At 44.7% G+C, this 20,292-nt stretch overlaps 1 protein-coding gene across 1 annotated transcript in view; it reads right to left on the bottom strand.

The window, feature by feature from the left end:
* Positions 1-20,292, bottom strand: part of EHD4 (EH domain containing 4) — a 74,229-nt gene that overhangs the window by 51,814 nt on the left and 2,123 nt on the right. The window contains exon 2 of the mRNA XM_003900818.5: positions 4,537-4,713. Coding sequence (XP_003900867.1) covers positions 4,537-4,713 — 177 coding nt within the window. The remainder of the gene's footprint in view (positions 1-4,536; positions 4,714-20,292) is intronic.

The raw sequence follows: 20,292 nt of genomic DNA, 5'->3' as shown, positions 1-20,292 counted from the left end.
TTGCCAACATGGTGAAACCCCATCTCTACAAAAATACAAAAAGTAGCCAGTCGTGGTGGTGGACACCTGTAATCCCAGCTACTCGGGAGGCTGAGGCAGGAGAATCACTTCAACCCGGGAGGCGGAGGTTGCAGTGAGCCAAGATTGCGCCACTGCACTCCAGTCTGGGCGACAAGAGTGAAATTCCATCTCAAAAAAAAAAAAAAAATCAAAACTCAAAAGCTAAACTGAGTAAGCCTCACTTAATTACAAACACAGAAGTAACAAATGGAGTACAAGCCCAGTAAGACACCTGTGTGTTTTATGATGGGGGAATCACCGTTCAAACGCCAGACAGTGGTTATCATCACCATCACCAGGCCCAGATAAAACGACTGAGACCTGGAAGGGCTGTTCACACTCCTTCAGCTCAAAAGGAAGTTTCAAGTTATTTTTCACAGAAAACGTGACTTTTTCACAGAAAAATAACTTTTTTCACAGAAAGAAACAGAGGCAATGACGAAGTACATGAGATTAAGAATTTCTTCTGTGGAAGACAACAATTTAAAATAATACTAGACCCCAGACTAAAAATGTCTGTAGCTAGCTGAATTTGAAAATACATACATTACCATTTTTTAGAAAAGGAGACTGAGAAATAACATAACATCTTATTCAAAAGCAGACTGCAGGGGGAAATGTCAGACCCCAGTGAATGCCTGGCACTTCCTGGACTGACCCGAGTACCCTGGCATCTCGGAGGATCCAGCGCTCTGGGTGCCCTTGGCTGTCTCCTCCTCTGTGGGGGGCAACTGCCTCCTGATAGCAACCTCTGGAACGTCAACAAGCACCGCCCCAGAGCAGCTCCCAGACGGCCGCTGAGGAATTCGTCCTGAGCGCAGCAGTCTGTTAGAGTTTCAGAATGTCCCACTACAGCCATTTCCATAGAACTCTTTGTGTTCTACACTAAACTCCTTTTATTGTTCAAGTATGGAATTTCTCTAATACACACCTTTTTAGGAATTTATATTCATTTCTCAGAAATGCACCATAGACCCCCTTGTCACTCCTTAGACGCCAGCCTGGGAGGCTGAGACTCAGGCTCTGCTGCTTTGCTTAATGGTGGAGGGTGTTGTCCCCCTCCCGGTATCACCTGGTATTTAACTCTTTTAAAGACGCCCCTGGGGGCAGATGCCCAAGCCAGCACTCCTTAAGGAGAAGGCCAGGTAATGACAACCTGTCACCTGTCACCTGTCGCAGGGAGATTCTGGTGTGGCTGCCTGGGGGAGAAAGTTCTCCACAGAAAACAAGCAATTTTCTTTACTTGGTGTTACATTTTGACCTAGTTCCCAGGGAAGTATGCTATGTGAAAAGAGGTTTGCCTCTAGTGCTAACCCTGTGCTGTTCCCAGAGGGAAGCTATAATTATGTACACACATTTGAACGCCCTAACTAATTGACTCTTTCTTGAATAACTGCTGTGTGGCGCTGTCCTGTGGATACTACTTAATCAGGCTGTTTACTCTCAGGTAGCTGAGTTCACATGAGGCATGTCCCTTACATGTGAGCCTGACACACACTTGGTAGAAGGACAGAAACTCCTCTTGGCTGGTGCTGAGCAGAGGTGTGGGGTGGAGGACAGGGGAGAAGGGGAACCTGGATTCAGATCCCCTCTCTGTCTCTCCCTGATGGCCTCTCCCTGAGCAAGTCATGTCTTTGCTTTCTGCTTTCTCATTTGTAGACTGGCCACAGTATTGTCTGTTATCAACCTCAAAAGAATAATGTACATGAAATGATGTAAGTGATGACTGGGGATATAATCACTGCCATCTTCATCATCATTACCGGAGGGCTATATTAGGGACAGCCTTACGAGTTAAATAGCGGGCACTGGGCAGTGATTCCCAGTCCAAACATCGTACTGTTCATCGGCCAGCCTGGGTTTCAATCCCAGCACTGATCTTACTGGTGAAGTGACCCCCTGGAAATTAAAGTAACCTCTTTATGCCTTGATTCCTCCCCCTCCATTGAGGATAACAGTAGCACCATGTCACAGGGGTTCTGTGAGGATTTAAAGCTAATATACAAGTCTACAACAGAACCTGACACATAAATGCCATATAATTATTTGCTATTATTTTTCTATATGTTATTCTGAATTCAATTGACACTTGCTTTTATTATAAGACATGAATTATTTTCAGCAAGTTTTAAATTCTGAGACATGACCTTTGCCATTCAAAATCATTCCTGAACACTTCTTTTCTGTACTCAAAATTTTTTTTTTTGTTAGGAAAGTAAATCATTTGCCAAAATAAAACAAGCCAATAACCACTCTTCCTGGTTTCTCCCTTGTGAATACAGACGTCACAAAGTGGGAATCTGAAAAAAGTGGCAGCTTATTTCATTAAGCCTTTGTTGGGCAAAAAGAGCCTCAGACAAAGGGCAGTGGCAGTGAAACCAGAGGACCCCAGGGAAGCCTTCCACAGAGATAGACCCTGTGCCTTGAACTTTCTGGGGCCTCCCCTTCTGGTCTACTTCCCCTCCACCCTGGGCCACTCTGTCCTGAGAGATCTGGAGAGTTGACCCTCTGGGGTTCTCCCGCCCAGGGCTCAACCTCCTGTCCCACAGTGAGACACTCTGGTGCCACCCAAGGCAGCTCTGGAGTCGAAGAGTAAACTCCTCCTAGAAAAGTCAGCCCTGCAGGTTGGAAAAAATCACCTGGACAGTGTTCCTATCACCATCAGTAATAAGACGGAACTTCTCTGGGACTCCTTCCACATCACCTGCACATTTCTGTTCATCCCATTGCCAGGTTTCCTGGATACTTTCTTTGATTTGCAATAGGAGCATCAAAAAGCCCCTAAAGGAGAGTTCAGCTCCCCGGAGAGTTCCAACTACCACAGAAGGCACCTGCGGAGGGGCCTGGGGGGCCCTCGGCCGAGCCAGTGCACAGCATCCAGCACATCATTCATTCCTCAGGCCACATGAATGGTGCCCCTGGAGCTGCGAGATGAGGTGCTTCAGCCTTTGGGAGGACAGCAGCCAGCTGGGAGGATCCGTTCCTATTTTTAAAAACTTCTAGAAAGGAGATGTGGTCTGTCAGCTCTAATCCTACTTCCTCTCCCTAAAGAGGCTTGGATGACCCTCCCTAGCTCTGTGCCTCCTACAACCCACTCCCCCAAATCAGTCACACGAAAGCTAGACCCAGGAAAGAGGGAAATAGAGGTGTGGGAGGGGGATGATAGGAAAAAAGAGAAAAGCATTACACAAAGGCTAGGGATAGCAAATAGGAGGTGCAGGAGGGAGGAAGGAAGGCAGATCCAGTGGGAAAGGGCAGAGCTGCAGCCAGGGGCACCAGTCGGCCTGTCCTCCCCACCCCCAGCAGCCCTCAGTTCCACTGGGAACGCTAATGAAAGGTTATGGGAGGAGTACAAATAAAACACATCTCCAAGTAAGGCAGAACCTCAGTGATCCCACAACTTTACATCTGTAAAATAATGACCACGTAGGCTGGGTGCGGTAGCTCACACCTGTAATCCCAGCACTTTGGGAAGCCAAGGTGGGTGGATCACCTGAGGTCAGGAATTTGAGACCAGCCTGGCCAACATGGTGAAACCCTGTCTCTACTAAAAATATGAAAATTAGCTGGGTGTGGTGGTGCATGCCTGTAATCCCAGCTACTCAGGAGGCTGAGGCAGGAGAATTGCTTGAATCCAGGAGGCGGAGGTTGCAGTGAGCCGAGATCGTGCCACTGCACTCCAGCCTGGGAGACAGAGTGAGACTCTATCTCCAAAAAAAAAAAAAAAAAAAAGACCACGTAAGAAAATCAGCTTTTCATGTTTTCACTCTGTTTCCCTGGCCCTGCTCTGATAAATAAGGGAACAGCTCACAGCTGGGAGTGAGAAGCAAAAGGGTTAGCCAGGGAGGTGGGGGGACCTGTCCTGGAGTCAGCAGATAAAACCCAAGTGTCAGGTGAAGCTTAGGGGTCCTCTGGGCTAAGCTCTCTGACTGCAGAAGCCCAGCGCACCATGCCTGAGAGGTGTCCGTCTCGCCAGCACTTAACATTGCTGGTGACAGGGAGCTCACTGCCTCACGAGGCAGCCTAATCCATTTCTGTGCAGCTCAAATCCTTAGAAATTTTTTCCTTATACTGTATAGCCTTTTTATTTTTTAACTTTTTAAAATTTTTGCAGAGACAGGGTCACACCACTTTGTTGTCCAAGCTGGTCTCAAACTCCTGGCTTCGAACAATCCTTTCACCTCGGCCTCCCAAAGTGCTGGATTGCAGGCATGAGCCATGCACCTGGCCCTGTGTAGCCTTACAATATCCAATCCTGGGCATTAGCTCTACCCTCTCAAGTTACCCAGAATAGGCATAAATGATCATTTCCTATGATAGTCTTTCAAATATCTTAATATGATAAACATATTTTCTATGACTTCTAGAGTAGACAGTCTCTGTTCTTCTGTTTTTGAACCTTTATATGTAACTGGCAATAATTCAAAGAACAGGTTTAAACAGCCTGACCGAAGATGGCAGCTTGCTGGTCCTTACCGATTCAGGAAAGCGTTTCCAAAGCGACTGAGCTTTCTAAACGGCTTTTTGGGGTCCACGACTAAAGCATTCCCTGGGGTGCTGCCCTCAGTCTCTCCATACATCACAGCAATGAAGGAGTCAGTGGTGGGCTCCGGACCAATCCTCATGCCTGGGAAATCCTGCTCCAGTAGGTATCTGGGAGAGGGAAGAAGAAGAGAAAGCTTAGCATCTTGTCACAAAGTAAGAGGCCAGAAAGCTGCCTGTGATTACCATTTTTTTTACATAATCATTTAAAAATGTAGAAACATAACCCCCAAGAAAAGCACAGTGATCCTCATTTGCATTTCTGTTGATGCAACAGACGCTACCCCAAGAGAAGTGTACCACGCTGGCTCCTGGGTGGATTCCTGGAAGCTCTGTTCAGGCTCACATCCCTTAGGGGAGCCTCCCTGATCTGCATGTGGGGACACCTCTTCTGTGGTCCCTGGGTGCCCTGTGCCTGCTGCCAGTGTGGTGCTCAGCATGTGTACTACAATGACTTGTTTATGGGCCCTGCAAGGTGTCTGAGGTGATGAGGGCAGACCCATGTCCCAACCATGCCAGGAGGGTGATCTTCGCCTTATAAGCCTTGAAGGGGCTCAAGGGAAAAAACCTGCATGGCCTTCTGCAGCTCCCCATTCCTGCAACTAACAATCTATTTGGTCCTAAACTATTTCTTGTTTCTAAAAAGTTCTGACTGATTCCAATGTAAGTCCACAATCTGTGACTATTTCCAGGGAGAGAAAGTGCTGAATTCTATCAAATGCCAAACACAATTTTCCCACCTTTAAAAGAATGAGAAATTAAGCCACCGTTTAGAACTACGTTTTCTATGGAAATAAAACTGATTTTTTTTTTTTTGAGACAGGGTCTTGCTCTGTTGCCCAGGCTGGCTGGAGTGCAGTGCTGCAATCTCAGCTCACTGCTGCCTTAACCTCCTGGGCTCCAACAATCCTCCTACCTCAGCCTCCCAAGTACCGGGGACTACAGACACACACCACCATGCCTAGCTAACTTTTTGTAGAAATAGGGTTTCACCATGTTGCCCAGGCTGGTCTTGAACGCCTAGGCTCAAGCCATCCACTCACCTCGGCCTCCCAAAGTGGTGGGATTACAGGCATGAGCCACCACGCCTGGCCTAAAACTGAAATTGTTTAGCAACCTTAACGGGCTATATTCTACACCTTTAATTGATGTCACTGCTAGTTTTACCTTCAAAGTTTCTTTGTTCCTGTGAAGTTGTGGCACCCCAGAATAGATACACCATTAAAATATGTCTCCTAAATTTAGAGTAAATCTATCTGATGATATATTTTATCTCTAAATTTAGAGAAAGAATCTGCTAATAGCACGCGGCATTTACTGGTGCTCGCTATAATCCTGGTGCAGCACCGAGCCTTCTATATCGTTTCACTTCACGCTGTGAGGTGGATGATGACATTATCCGCATTTATTTACAGGTGGGAAAATGGGGTATCAGAGAGGCCAAGCGGCTTGCCCAAGGTCACACAGTGGATGTTCGAGTGGAAATGGAATGCAAGCAGTCGGACTCCAGAGCTTGCACTGTATTCAGAAATGGCCTTGAGTTACTGGTTTGCTCAGGGGTGAAAAGCAAAGCAAAGTTCAGGGCCTCATCCCAGGGTGTAGCACTGGGCATGAGGCATGAGGATACCCATTTCCTCTCAGGTGAGGGTAAGAGCTCTGCACACAGTCCCCCTGCACGGTCCTCCAGCCACCCTGACAACAAGGGCCAGCTCTCCCTACTCGCCCTGGAGGACAGCTGGCCTCAGGAGGTGCTACCGTTTCAAAATGTGTTCAGATTTAATTTTTCAAATATCTTCAAAAGTTTCTCAATCAAAACCTTTGTGTCCCTAATAGCCTAGAAATATTCATGTCGATCAGTTCGTACACATTCCACACAAATCTGAGCAATACTGGTAAAAGTTACTGAGAGGGATGGCCCACTCTGTGAAACTCCAGCCTCTGTGGAGCGTATCCAGAGCGCGTGGACTCCATATCCCACGTGAATGTGGAATTTAGGTTTTACAGCCCCTCTGGGATCTCAAGTGTGAAGTCATTCAGCAGCGAGGCTGGAATTCAAAGCCAGATCACACTCTTGCCTCCCCTCATGTCCAGTTGGATTTTTATGCCCTGTGGCCTGGATGAGGCCATGTCTGGAGGCTGGTAAGAGGGACCGAGGGAGGGGAGACTGCTAGGGAGGGAGGGGCTTGGGAGAACAGCAGCCAGTGTCGCCCGGCTCCCCGCAGCACGCACAGTTCGCAATTCACGAAAATGTGAGGTGCGGGAGTGGGTTTGAAGCTTGACAGGCACTTTGCTCCAGAATCAGTGCTAACAGCAACAGTGGGCTGGCCAAGACGGCCCACAAAAGGTCATGCACACTGATTAAAGGGATGAACCAGATGGGAACTGTAGCATGTGCTTTTCAGGGAAGAGCTCGGTGTGGAGCTCCACCTTGGGTGGCTCGTGGCAACACGGGCCCTTCTCGGCACCTTCACCAAGCCCGGCCAGGAGGAGGCCCTCCAGATTCCAGGCCAGGGAGGTGAGCATACGGATACCGTATTTAAGCAGTGAGTCCCCAGCTAGACAATCACTCACACAGCACAGGTGTTGAAGTCAGACATCACTGTCGAGGAGTGCCTGAATTATTTTCTGATGTTTCATTTCCATACTAGTACAGCAAATCCCACTACTTTTGAAATAACAGGAGTTTCAAGGAAAAATATAAATGAAAAAAATTGTTTAAAGAAGAGCAGATGTTTCCTAAGTAAGAAACTCCTAAACCAGAGTTTCCTAAGTAGCGACCCTATCGGACAGAACTTTAACAACAAATTATTTCTAAACTGTGCTTCAAATGTGAAATAATTTGAAGTTGAAGGTGTCCCCCTTTGACTGTGACCTTGGTAAATCAATCTCTGGATCTCAGACACAGAGGAAGAACTAGAATTAGGAAGAATTACTGTTACAAAGCTTGCATGCATTATCAACTTGTTTGGTGATACTTTCTCCCACAGGTAATACAAAGTTAACATTCAACGTTCAATTTCACTATCAAAGAAATACCAGTAAAGACACAGCATATTAACACATTTTTTAAAACTCAGAATCATCAATGCTGGCAAGGATCCTGTGAGATAAACACCCTTATATATGTTGGTGGGGGAATAAGTTGGTCTAACTTCACTAAAATGCAGTTTGACACTGTATGTTAGAAGCCTTTAAAATAGGGGTCTTGCTGAGAGCGGTGGCTCGTGCCTGTAATCCCAGCATTTTGGGAGGCTGCAGTACCAGGATCACTTGGCATAGGAGTTCGACACTAGCCTGGGCAACATGGAGAAACCCCATCTCTACAAAACATACAAAAATTAGCCAGGTGTGGTGGCGTGTACCTACAGTCCCAGCTACTTAATAGGCTGGGGTGGGAGAATCGTTTGAGCCCAGGGAGGTCGAAGCTGCAGTGAGCTGTGATCATATCACTGTACTCCAGCCTAGGTGACAGAGTGAAACCCTGTCTCTAAATAAATAAGTAAAAACTAAACTCAAATGGGGGTCTTGCGGAGTTCACCTCTAACAGCTCGTGCTGGTGTTATTTGAGGGCTTGTTCCCTCCCCTCTCTTGGGCTGTCATTTCCCGCAGGGCATGGTCTATATACTCAGTACTTTGGAAACCTAGAGTCTGGTAGGAATGATTTGATTCAGGTTCTTATCTCTACAAGCGACAAGACTGAGGGTTAGCGCAGGAACATGGCTTGTTGCTGGTCAAACTCACAGGGTGGCCACACAGGACCCAGAACCTGCAGTCCCTTTCTCCTGGCCCCAGGCTTCTGCTCTTACATCAGGCACAGCACCATCACCCTGGGGTCCCACACTGTCCCCAGCTCCCTGGTGTTCTAAGCAGGACCTGGCAGATCCCTGAGTTGACATATGACACTCTAAGCTGATTGCCCTGAAGAATATTTTTCACTGGGGGACTGCAGAAACTCAGATTCATTTATGTCACACTACTGGCTAGGCAGGTACGTGTCAGTGCAGGGAGGGAACTTGGAACACCAAGTATCTGACATGGAGAAAGGGAGAATGAAGTGATGGATCCACACACAGCAAGCTGGAAGGGAACAGTCTGAGCTGATGCTGAGGTGTGATGCGCATAAATGGGTCAATCACACAGCCACACGGGACAGCCTGATCAACTGTGTTAGACATTTCTCACGGCGGGAGTGCCTCAGAGGCTTTCTCAAAGCTACGAGTTTCAGAGACTGCAGTGTTATCTGCAATAACAACAATTCAAAGGAACAAGAGGACACAGGAAGACCACTGTGATTCAGAGCTGATTAGCCCCTCCACAGGCATCCTGTGCTTTGGAACTTGATTTTTGTCCTTGGCTCCACTTTGCTCCCCCTTTCCTGTGTTCTCGGAGAGGCCTGCCAATTCCAGCAGTGATTGCTCCAAGGTTCTCGAGCCAAGCCATCCACATAAAAAGGTGCAGACATTTGGATTCCAAGCAGCTGGGCGGAAGGGATGATGGGGTGGATGGGAGACCTGACATCCCCTTATCTTGGTCCGATGAGGTCCCCAGTTCAGACTCATCCAAGTGGCTCTGGGGCACCCTGGCTGGCAGCACTCAGCCTAAGCTCACAGAGCTACTTTGATGCAAGAGTATATACGGATGGTGTCTTCTTTTTTTTCATTGCTTAGGCTAGATTTTTTTTTTTTTTAACTTCATAGAAGTGAATGTCATTTATGACAAGGGGAAGAAAAAAACTCTCAAGATATTGAAAACAGAGATACTCTCAACATGTCCAAGCACCATCTTCTCAACGATGTGCTTAAGAATGAATAAAAACCAAACAAATCTAAGTGGCACAATATCCAAACTTTGATTCCCCTGGATATTCATCCTGCATTATCTGGATTTTGACTGTTGCACTGGTGCCTGGAGTAGTGGGCAAACACTACACTTTAAAGAAATATACTTAATGTTTGACGACTCGTTATGTGCTAAAGTCTTTAGGTGAATAGTCTCATTTCATCCTAACTACCTTATGGGCAGGTACTATTTCTATCCCTATTTTATAGATGAGGAAACTAAGGCTCAAATGGGTTAAGTGGTTTATTAAGAGGAAGGATTTCTTACTAGTCCTATGAGGACACCACCCACCCTAAATCAGAGCCTGAGAGGCCAACGGGTTCCACTGGGAATGTTTACAGGAATGTGTCCTGTGAATCATAACAAATACACAAATGTAAGATTTTAAAAATAATACGGCACATATATTTTGAGTGTTGTATGAGCATTATTTTTAAATTCTCAAGCCAAATCTAAAGAAATGGTTTGTGTGGGCTGGGTACCGTGGATCATACCTGTTATCCCAGCACTTTGGGAGGCTGAGGCTGGCAGATCACAATGTCAGGAGATCGAGACCATCCTGGTTAACAAGGTGAAACCCCGTCTCCACTAAAAATACAAAAATAAAATTAGCCGGGCGTGGTGGCAGGCGCCTGTAGTCCCAGCTACTTGAGACGCTGAGGCAGGAGAATGGTGTGAACCCGGGAGGCAGAGCTTGCAGTGAGCCGAGATCATGCCACTGCACTCCAGCCTGGGCGACAGAGCAAGACTCCGTCTCAAAAAAAAAAAAAAAAAAAAAAAGAAAAGAAAATGGTTTGTGTGATGATAAACGGGATCTTAAAATGTTTGTGCATACCTTGGCATCTGTGCATGGAGTTTGGGGGTTCAATTCATTGCTATTGCCTGAAACATTTTTAAAATAAGTGTTGGAAAGTTTCATGTAATGTATTTTTCTTGATAATACTTACTCGATCCACTATTTCACCAGGGGGGGGATGAAAAGGAAGGGTTGGTCCTTCTACTCTGATTTGATTTGAGCCTGGAAAGATGTTTTAAGAGCAGTTTCTGGCCGGGCGCGGTGGCTCACACTTGTAATCCCAGCACTTTGAGAGGCCGAGGCAGGCGGATCACCTGAGGTCAGGAGTTCGAAGCCACCCTGGCCAACATGGTGAAACCCCATCTCTACTAAAAACACAAAAATTAGCCGGGCATGGTGGTGTGTGCCTGTAATCCTAGCTACTTGGGAGGATGAGGCAGGAGAATCACTTGAACCTGGGAGGCGGAGGTTGCAGTGAGCCAAAATCGCACTACTGCATTCCAGACTGGGTGACAAAGTGAGACTCCATCTTAAAAAAAAGAAAAAAGAAAAAAGAGCAGTTTCCATTGTTCAGTCTATCCTCGTGTTTCACACCAGGAAAAGAAGTGGAAGAATCAAGAATTTATTACTTCCAAAGTCTTATAAGATAGGCCAAGAAATATAAATATTTCCTAGCAAAACAGTACAACCTGCACTACCACTGCTTCTAGATACTAACAAATGACAGGTTACTCTGAAACGGTACTGTACAGTTTATAATGCATTTCACACATTCAGCTTATTTCATCCTTACTTCCATGGGAGCAGGTATTTTTATCCCTAGTTTATAGAGGAGAAAACTGCTTATGGCAAGTTAAGTAGCTTACAGGGGACCACAATTATACAGGGTAATGACTACTTTTAACATTTGGATGTATTTCCATACTGTCATTTTTCAGTAAATGTAATTTTCCTTTATAAAAGATTAAACAATTTTGCATCTTGATTTTTCACCATTAGTTTTTCCTCATACCATTAAAAATTCTTTGAAGACATGATTTTTAATGGCTGCATCCTATTCTAAGTTGAATATGTATCAATTTATTTTGTCATTTTCTAACTGTTAGGCATTTAAATAGCTTCCCATTTTTTGTTGTTATAAATAATGCTGAGATAAACATCCCTGGACAAACATCTCATCTACTTAAAAAAGTCTCCTTTGAATTACTGAAAAATTAAGTTAGGCTGATCTTCACTTACTTTTTTTTTTTTTTTTTTTTTTTGAGACGGAGTCTTGCTCTGTGACCCAGGCTGGAGTGCAGTGGCATGATCTCGGCTCACTGCAACCTCTGCCTCCTGTGTTCAAGCGATTCTCCTGTCTCAGCCTCCCGAGTAGCTGGGATTACAGGTGTCATACTGGGCTAATTTTTGTATTTTTAGTAGAGATGGGGTTTCACCATGTTGTCCAGGCTGGTCTCAAACTCCTGACCTCAGGTGATCTGCCCGCTTCAGCCTTCCAAAGTGCTGGGATTACAGATGTGAACCACCATGCCAGCCTCACTTACATTTTAAATGTGGAAACTAAGTTTTATTTTCGTTTTTCCTTTAGTTAAATCATTGACATATTATCACCAGGACTGTTTGTTCAGATGATGTCACCTTTGAAACTGCTGTGCCTACTAAGGGAATGGACATTAGGTCATTGGACCAAGAAACTGGAATTTGTTGGGTAAAACCTTTCGCATCTCAGGCGATTTTTCCAGCAATGGATGGGATTTGTACTCCTCAGGGCTGAGATGTGCTTGAAAGCACACTGCTATCTACCTACTGCCATTACCTGTAAGTTGCTCCACTCCACCTTCCATGCTGTTTTGGGGGGAGGGTGAAAGAAAGGGAAGGGAGGTTTACTGGAATTGAATCAGTTTCTTACAGTCCTATTTGTTCCTCCAGTCTTTCACTCATGTAATGAATATTTGTTGAGTGTTTTTGATGTTGTGACTCGTAATTTAGGAATCTGACAACAGACTAGGTTGTAAACTCTTTGATCTGGGAGCACTGTAAATTATCATGAGGAGGTTATGGAACACAGCATATCCCAAAGTTACTTGACTATGGAACCCTTTTATTTTCTTTGAACACTTATGAATAATCTCCCACAATTGCATTCCACAGAACATAGGTTAAAGGAAAAGGCTAAAAGGCATCTAACAAACTCCATATCCATTTAATTTTTTTCTCCAAATACAATCATTTAAATGAAATCCTTTCAAAACTAGTAATAGATAATTTCTTAATGCAATTAATTTATAGATAAGAAGCCACCAGCTGACATGATCTCTTAAGGTGAAATAACAAAGGCAATACAATTAAGATTAGAAGCTTGATATGAATGCCTACTTCCTGGTATTATGAAATATGGAACAGAAGGGGGGACAAAGTAATCATGAAGGTAACTGACACAGTTATCGATCTAGAAAACCTGAGAATCTACTGACAAGCTGTCAGAATAACTTCTTGAGTCAAATGACCAGATATAAAACAAAAATGCACAACTTAGTAGCTTCCTTACATATCAGCAATATCCCGCCAAAAAAATAAGAGAAATAAAAAGCCCATTCACAAGAGCAACAGGGCACAAAATACCTAATACATTAATAAGAGCTCCATAGGACCTGCATGAGTAAATCAATGACTTTTCCAAGAAGGTCTGCATTAAAGCAATGGTGAGCGCCGCTTGGGAAGAGCAAATACAAAACTGTAACTTAGAGACAGAATGCAGTTCCAGTACAAATAGGTCCTGGTGGGAATTTTTTGTTTGTTTATTTTGAAGAACCTAACTAAGAAAGTTCTTCTCAAAGAATGACGGAAAATGAGAATTGATGGCATTTGGAAAATAAAGAGTAATGAGCGCAGAAGGGTCTTGAGCTAAAACTATTAAAAAGTATTTCAAAGTGACAATATTTAGGATGGTATGGCGCTGGCATAAGAATTTACAAACAGAATAACAACAGATAAAGGTCCTAACAGACTCAATATAGTATTTAATAACTTAGCATATGAGGAAGCCTCATGTGACAGCAGAAAAAGGTAGAATTATTTAATAATAGTGTTAGAAAATGACAAAACACACACACACAAAAAAAACCCACAACAAATATAAATGAGACAGATTTTACTTCCAGGTAGGTTAAAAAGATAAATATTTAAAAAGTAATCCTATTTTAAAAATGGCAGGGCACAGTGGCTCACGCCTGTAATCCCAGCCCTTTGGGAAGCCAAGGTGGGCAGATCATTTGAGGTCAGGAGTTCGAGATCAGCCTGGTTAATGAGGCAAAACCCTATCTCTACTAAAAAATACAAAAATTAGCTGGGCATGGTGGCTCAGGCCTATAATCTCAGCTACTTGGGAGGCTGAGGCATGAGAATCACTTGAACTGGAAGGTGGAGGTTGCAGTGAGCTGAGATCGTGCTACTGCACTCCAGCCTGGGTGACAGAGTGAAACTCTGTCTCAAAAAAAAAGAATATGAGTGAAAATTTCCTGAGTCTTAAGATAAACAAGGATTTTCTAACCAAAAAATAAAAGATATGACAAAAGAGGAAAAATTGTTAGATTTGATCACAAATATTAAATATATCTGCATGGAAAAATTATTACAAAAATTACAAGGCAAATTTTAAACTAGAAAAACACTTTTACAGTTGTGACAAAGGACTGATACCTGTTATTGCAAAAAACATTTAAATTTATTTATAAGAACAAGACCAATACTTCAAATGAAAATTGGACAAAGTTCACAGACAATTCACAAAGTAATGCAGATGACCACTATATATTTTATAAGTTCAACATCACTAGGAAGAAATAAGCCAATTAAAACAATTCTGTCCTGGCTGAGTGCCCCATGGCTCACACGTATAATCCCAGCCCTTTGGACTTTGGGAGGCTGAGGCATGAGGATCGCTTGATCCCAGGAGTTTGAGACCAGCCTAGACAGTACAGTGAGATCCCATCTCTACAAAAAATAAAAAAACTGGCTGGGTGTGGTGGTGCAATGTACCTGTAGTCCCAGCTACTCCAGAGGTTGAGGTGGAAGGATTGCTTGAGCCCAGGAGTTTGAGGCTGCAGTGAGCTATGATGGCATCACTACACTCCAGCCTGGGCAACAGAGCAAGATCCTATCTAAAAAAAATTTTTTTTTCCCTATCAGATTCATTGTAATTAGTTTTACTGGCAGTTTGGTGAATTACTGATCCTCATATTTCTGGTGGGAGTCTAATTTGGAATAACTTTCCTAAAAAAGGATAGATACATAGATTTAGGAATATATATAAATCTGAAAAAAATATATACATATATATTTTTTTGAGACAAGGCCTCACTCCGTTGCCCAGACTGGAGTTCAGTGGTGCAATCTCGGCTCACTGCAGCCTGGACCATCTGGGCTCAAGTGATCCTCCCACCTCAGCCTCCCAGGTAACTGGGACTACAGGCATGTACCACCACGTCCAGCTAAGTCTGGTATTTTTTGTAGAGATGGGATTCACCATGTTGCCCAGGCTGATCTCGAACTCCTGGAGTCAAGTGATTTGTCCACCTTGGCCTCTCAAAGTGCTGAGATTACAGGTGTAAGCTGCTGCGCCCAGCCTATTATCTATATTTTTTGAGGCACTAATTTATGTTTAGGCTATTCTAAGAAAAAAACTAGAAATACAAAGATTTATGGCCAAAAATGTTCAGTTCATTGCAACATCACGTGTAACAGCATAAAAACAGAAACAAGCTAAATGTTCCAACCTGTACCATAGATTATGATGCAGTCATTGAAGTTATTTCTGAAGACTATATAATGACATGAGAAAATGCTCATCATATCATATTAAGCAAAAAAGAACCCCATTTTTAAAATTATATTTATATAATCCTCAGTTTTGTGAGCACGACTTCTATGTCTTCTTCTAAGTCACTGAGAGAAATGTTAATAGATGGAGTTTGGAACGGATGGAAGGTTCAGCAAAGTCAGCCTCCCTTTTCTGGGTTGAGGCTAACCCTCTTCCATTCCTCCGTTAACTGAAACTTCATCTAACAATGGTTCCCGAATGTTTCCTAGGGGAGGGTGCATAAGAATTACTGTGAGAGATGGTTTAGAAAAACAAAAACAGATTTTAGAGCCTGACCCACCGAGATTTCGACTCAGGAGGTCTGAGGTGGGGCCCTGGAATCCGTGTCAAAAGGCCTCCAACTGATTCTGATGCATCGCCACGTGTAGAAAGAACCACGGCCTTCTGGTTTGAGGTTTTGAAAAGTATACTGAACACCTTTTATAAGACAGCTTCTGAATGTGAGTTAGGGAAGATAACGTCAGGATGGAAAAAGCCTTCCCCTCCTATCTTCCTCCCAGTACTCCGTTGCTGCTTGGCAGGTGGATGATGTGACGACTGGCCCAGTTGCTGGCCTGCAGTGCCTCCCTGCTTGGACTGCAGCTGCCAGTGCATCCCCACCCACCCTCACCCCCCACCCGCTCGCTTGCCCTGCAGTTCCCTGCCCTGCTCTTCAGGACCTTTGCTCCAAGTCTTGTCTCCTCTGTGTCTTCTGAGATGCCAGCTGCTTCCTCTCTACGGCTTCCCTTCCATCCACTTTTCATTCTGCTGAGGTTGTGCTCGTCTTTACCCAAACCCCCGTGATGCCTGTGCCCAGGCCTCCTCCCCCCAGGCCCAGCTGCTGAGAATTTGACGCCTCACATCCCACTCATTCCTCAACCCGCGCCATCTGACTTCCTTCACCACCACTCACAGGCACACCTCTTGGCAAGGTCACCTGGCTCCTGAAGGCTAATGCACCGGTTCTGCTTCAGTCCTTTTCCTGGAAGCATCTGACACTACTGACCACCACCTCTCTCCCTGGCTTTTGTGGGGGTCATTATCGCATCCCCTTTTTCCTTGGTAGCAGCATCCTCAGGAGCTGCCTTCCCCAGCTCTCAGGCCACGTGGTTGGGGCTGACCTCCCCACTCCCCACATCGCATTTCCCTGCCCCTAGGGATTGGTTCAGGGATGGGCATATGGCCAGGGTCAAACCAATGAGACTCAAGCCTGAGACTTTTACTGGGGCTGCTGAGTCAGCAGAATTCGAGGCTGGAAATGGAGGTGGCCACCTGCCCGCCCCTGAGAAGGAACCCAACATGAGGAGGGCTGCAGAGCCGACAGAGTCCTGGTGTGTCTCCTGCAGTCCTGCGCCAAGCCTGAAGCTTGCACATCCTGGTCTGATGGGTTTCATGAAAACGTTCTTATCTTTTTATCTAAGCTATCTTTGGTTGGATTTCTGTCACTTGCAACCTAAAGAGCTCTGAGACAGCGCTGAGCCACTACCCTCCCAGGCAATTACCCACCACTTTGGTACCTCCTCCCCAGGGTCTCCACAAGCTCTGCTTCCTCTCACTTAGAGTCCTGTGCAAGGACTTCTATTTCCCAGATGTTGGCTACTAAATGCTGACACTCCCAAGTCAACAGACCAGCCCAGATATCCCCCCGAGCTCCAGACCCACGTCTCACCCCTCATGGACATCGCCACCTTGGTGTCCACTCAAACATGACAGGTCTAAATCTAAACTTATCATTAGGCCCCATCCTTCCTCTTCTTGGATCTTCATCTCAGTGAATGGCTCTACTCCCCAGTTACCCCAGAAACTGGGGCCTCATGGCTGACACCTCCCCACCCTCACTCCCTGGCCCTCTTTGGGCAGCTAATTCTCTGCTCATTCCTCAGGGCTCAGCTATCAGGCTGCAATCTCAGGAAGGCCTTCTTTTCCAACCCGCAAGCCTGAATGAGGGGACCCTCCTATGCCCCCAGCCACCCTGTGTTTCTAGTGTCACAGCCCTTGTCACTCAGAGCTGCGGCCTGTTGACTCTTTTCTGTGATGGCTGGCCCCAACCCTGAAATCAGTATCATTTGAATAAATGAACACTAGCATTTGTAGGTGTGATCTTACATTGTATATTGAAAATACAGTCTAATTTTCTATAAAAATAAAATATCTCAATATTTTAGAGAGATCTGTAAAGGGTAGAGTATTTGGGACAGAAGATTGATTTTCAGGAGCCCCAGTACCTGGATGAGTGGGAGAACCACTAAATAGGACCATAGTTTTTCTGTGTGAGAGTTTATGTTTTAAAAAACAGACGAACCAGGCTGCCTGTTAGTGAATGCCTTCACTTCCCTTTTCCTTAATTACTGAGTCTGGAAACTTATCAAGGGAATGAAGCAGGCCTTTGTTTCTATTCAGAATCCATTTCCCCTCTTTTTTGAAAATGAGAACATCTGCCTGCTTCCAGTTTTCCAATACTTTTCATATTCTTCACAATTTCTTAAAAGTCACCAAATACAGTTCTTTGAGCAGAACTGCAAGTTCTTTCATCCATGTGTCCGGCCAGAGATTTCCTGAGCCTCGCCTGTGGCAGGCCCTGGGAGAGTTCCTCAGTCTGTTGGTTTTATTCCCCTCTTGAACACAGCTGGGCTCCCTTCTGCCATCTCTGGGGCATTTTCTTTGAGGACAAGGAGGAAGCTGAGTAGTTCTGCTTTCTGTTAATATTGCAGCAAGAGCCCAAGCAGTGGGCCGATCACTTCCTGATTCTTGTTCTTGTTCTAATCATACCTTAAAAGGCTTTTTAATGTCCAAGGCATTTTTACCCTCTCAGCCCACTCCAGCTTCTTGATCCTTCATAACACCCATAAACCTTGTCTGCATCCTTGCACGTGTACCCCTGCCCCTTTTTTCCCCTATTTAACACTATAGTTAAATGTTAATATTTAAAGTTTTTAAACACAATTATGGTATCAAGCATTTTATTAAATTTTTTTTTCATACTTTGATTTTACCAACTTGAGTGTTATGAACAATGAACATGTTTATACACTGACAAGATTACTAGTGGAAACATATAGGGATTGTGGGATGGTTACTTTCACTCCCTTTTCCTTCATCTTTACTCCTTTTTTTTTTTTTATTTTTGTAGAGATGGGGTCTCACTATGTTGCCTAGGGTGGTCTTGAACTCCTGAGCTCAAGCAATCCACCTGCCTCAGCCTCCTAAAGTGTTAGGACTGCAGGTGTGAGCCACCGCACCTGGCCCCTCATCTTTACTCTTTAGTTCCTTTGTCCTTGGGTTCTTTTAGCTTATTTCTACTTTGTTTTCTTTCTGGCATCCATTTCTATTTTAAATTATTACACATACGTACAGAAATGACTTGGCTGGTGCTAGTTGCAGAATCATGAAAATTAAATAAATCATAGGATGCTGAGTGTTGAAAGACTGAATTATTTTGGTTTTTTATTGAGATATAATTCACATGCCAGAAAATTTATTCGTTTACAAGGTGCCCTCTGGTTTTTAGTATATTCACAAAGTTGTGCAACCAATATCATTATCCAATTTCCGAACATTTTCATCACATCAAAGAGAAACCCCATGCCCACTAACGGTCATTCTCTGTTTCGTTTGCATGTGGCTATCCAGTTGTCCTAGCACCATTTGTTGAACTATTGTTTCCCCCATTGTTCTAATAGTTTTAAAGTGGTTTCTTAGGATTCTCTACACAGAAGATCATGTCATCTGCAAAGAGTTTTACTTTTTTCTCTCAAGTCTGGGAGTCTTTTATTTCTTTTCTTGCCTTATTTCCCTGCTCTCTACCCTTTTAAAGCCTATATAGTTTCTTGAGTGACTTCCCTCTTTTTTCCTCATTAGAATAAGTTTTCTGGGGAGAGGGGACAGAGCATAGGAAGGGAGAAAGTGGAGCTCTTAAAAATGTGTAGTTTGGGGCCGGGTGCGGTGGCTCACGCCTGTAATCCCAGCACTTTGGGAGGCCAAGGCAGGCGTCTTTTATTGACCAATCGCTAGAAGCAAATAACCCAGATCACCTCAGGTTGGGAGTTCAATACCAGCCTGACCAATATGGAAAACCCCGTCTCTACTAAAAATACAAAATTAGCCGGGTGTGGTGGCCCATGCCTGTAATCCCAGCTACTCGGGAGGCTGAGGCAGGAGAATCGCTTGAACCCGGGAGGGGGAGGTTGCCGTGAGCCAAGATCGTGCCATGGCACTCCAGCCTGAGCAACAAAAGCAAAGCTCTATCTCAAAAAAAAAAAAAAAAAAAAGTGTAGTTCGAATTCATTTCAAATGGACTTATACTTTTTCAGTGGAAATGTCTTCCTTCACAGCACCTGGGCCCAGGGATTTTCTGGAGGAATCTTTGAAATCTGTCTTCCTCAAGTTTTGGACACAAGCCTGGCTGAGCTCAATATCCGCGCTTCCTCGGCTAGTACAGAGTCTAAGATGACATGGTCACTTTTCCCCGTGCCCATCTCCCCTCCTTCTCTGGCCAATTCTTCATTGCCAGTCAAAGGTAGAAGAGCCAACAGCAATAAGAGAAGCTTCCCACCAGGTCAGCACAGGTTCTGTGTCATCAGTGACCTCTTGGAATGTGCAGGAAGCCAGGGAGATAAGAATCTATGGCTATGTAGATTAGGTACACCCTACAGCCAAGTAAGAGCTTCTAGTGCCCAGTCACGAGAAGCAAACAACCCAGACCACTAACCAGGCTCTAACTAAGGCAGGATCCAGGATGCTCAGCACCCTGGGCCAACACTTCCGCTCAAGATGAATCCACGGTTCATTTTGAGTGTCTGGGGAGATATTTAATTCCAAGTGCACAAGTCTCCAGGGTAGCTGCCCTTTTGTTTGGGGATTTCCTCCCGGGTGCTAAATCACTTCCTCCTAGCTCCAATCTGAAAAGCAATTCAGGTCTCCTGTGGCCTCACCAAGCTTCCTGCCCACACTGATTTTCTTCTAACCTCATTGGTCTACCTTGTGTACATCGCCTAACAACAAAGCCACTTAGCTCGAGGAAAGCCTCAAGAACAAATGACTTCCTACTAAGGTGATTCTTCCCTCACCCTCAGGTGGCCCACAGCTCCAGCACCTACTGAGAGGTGGCCAGTTTGGATGAGGTAGCTGCCAGGCATCAAATCTCAGAACGCTTCATAAAACTGTGCTTAGCTATTCCACAAATTTCTCCAAATAATGA

The sequence above is a fragment of the Papio anubis genome, chromosome 7 (assembly GCF_008728515.1).
Source record: "Papio anubis isolate 15944 chromosome 7, Panubis1.0, whole genome shotgun sequence".
NCBI lineage: Eukaryota > Metazoa > Chordata > Mammalia > Primates > Cercopithecidae > Papio > Papio anubis.
The sequence above is the reverse complement of the archived record's forward strand: the minus strand, read 5'-3'. Positions and strand labels throughout refer to the sequence as shown.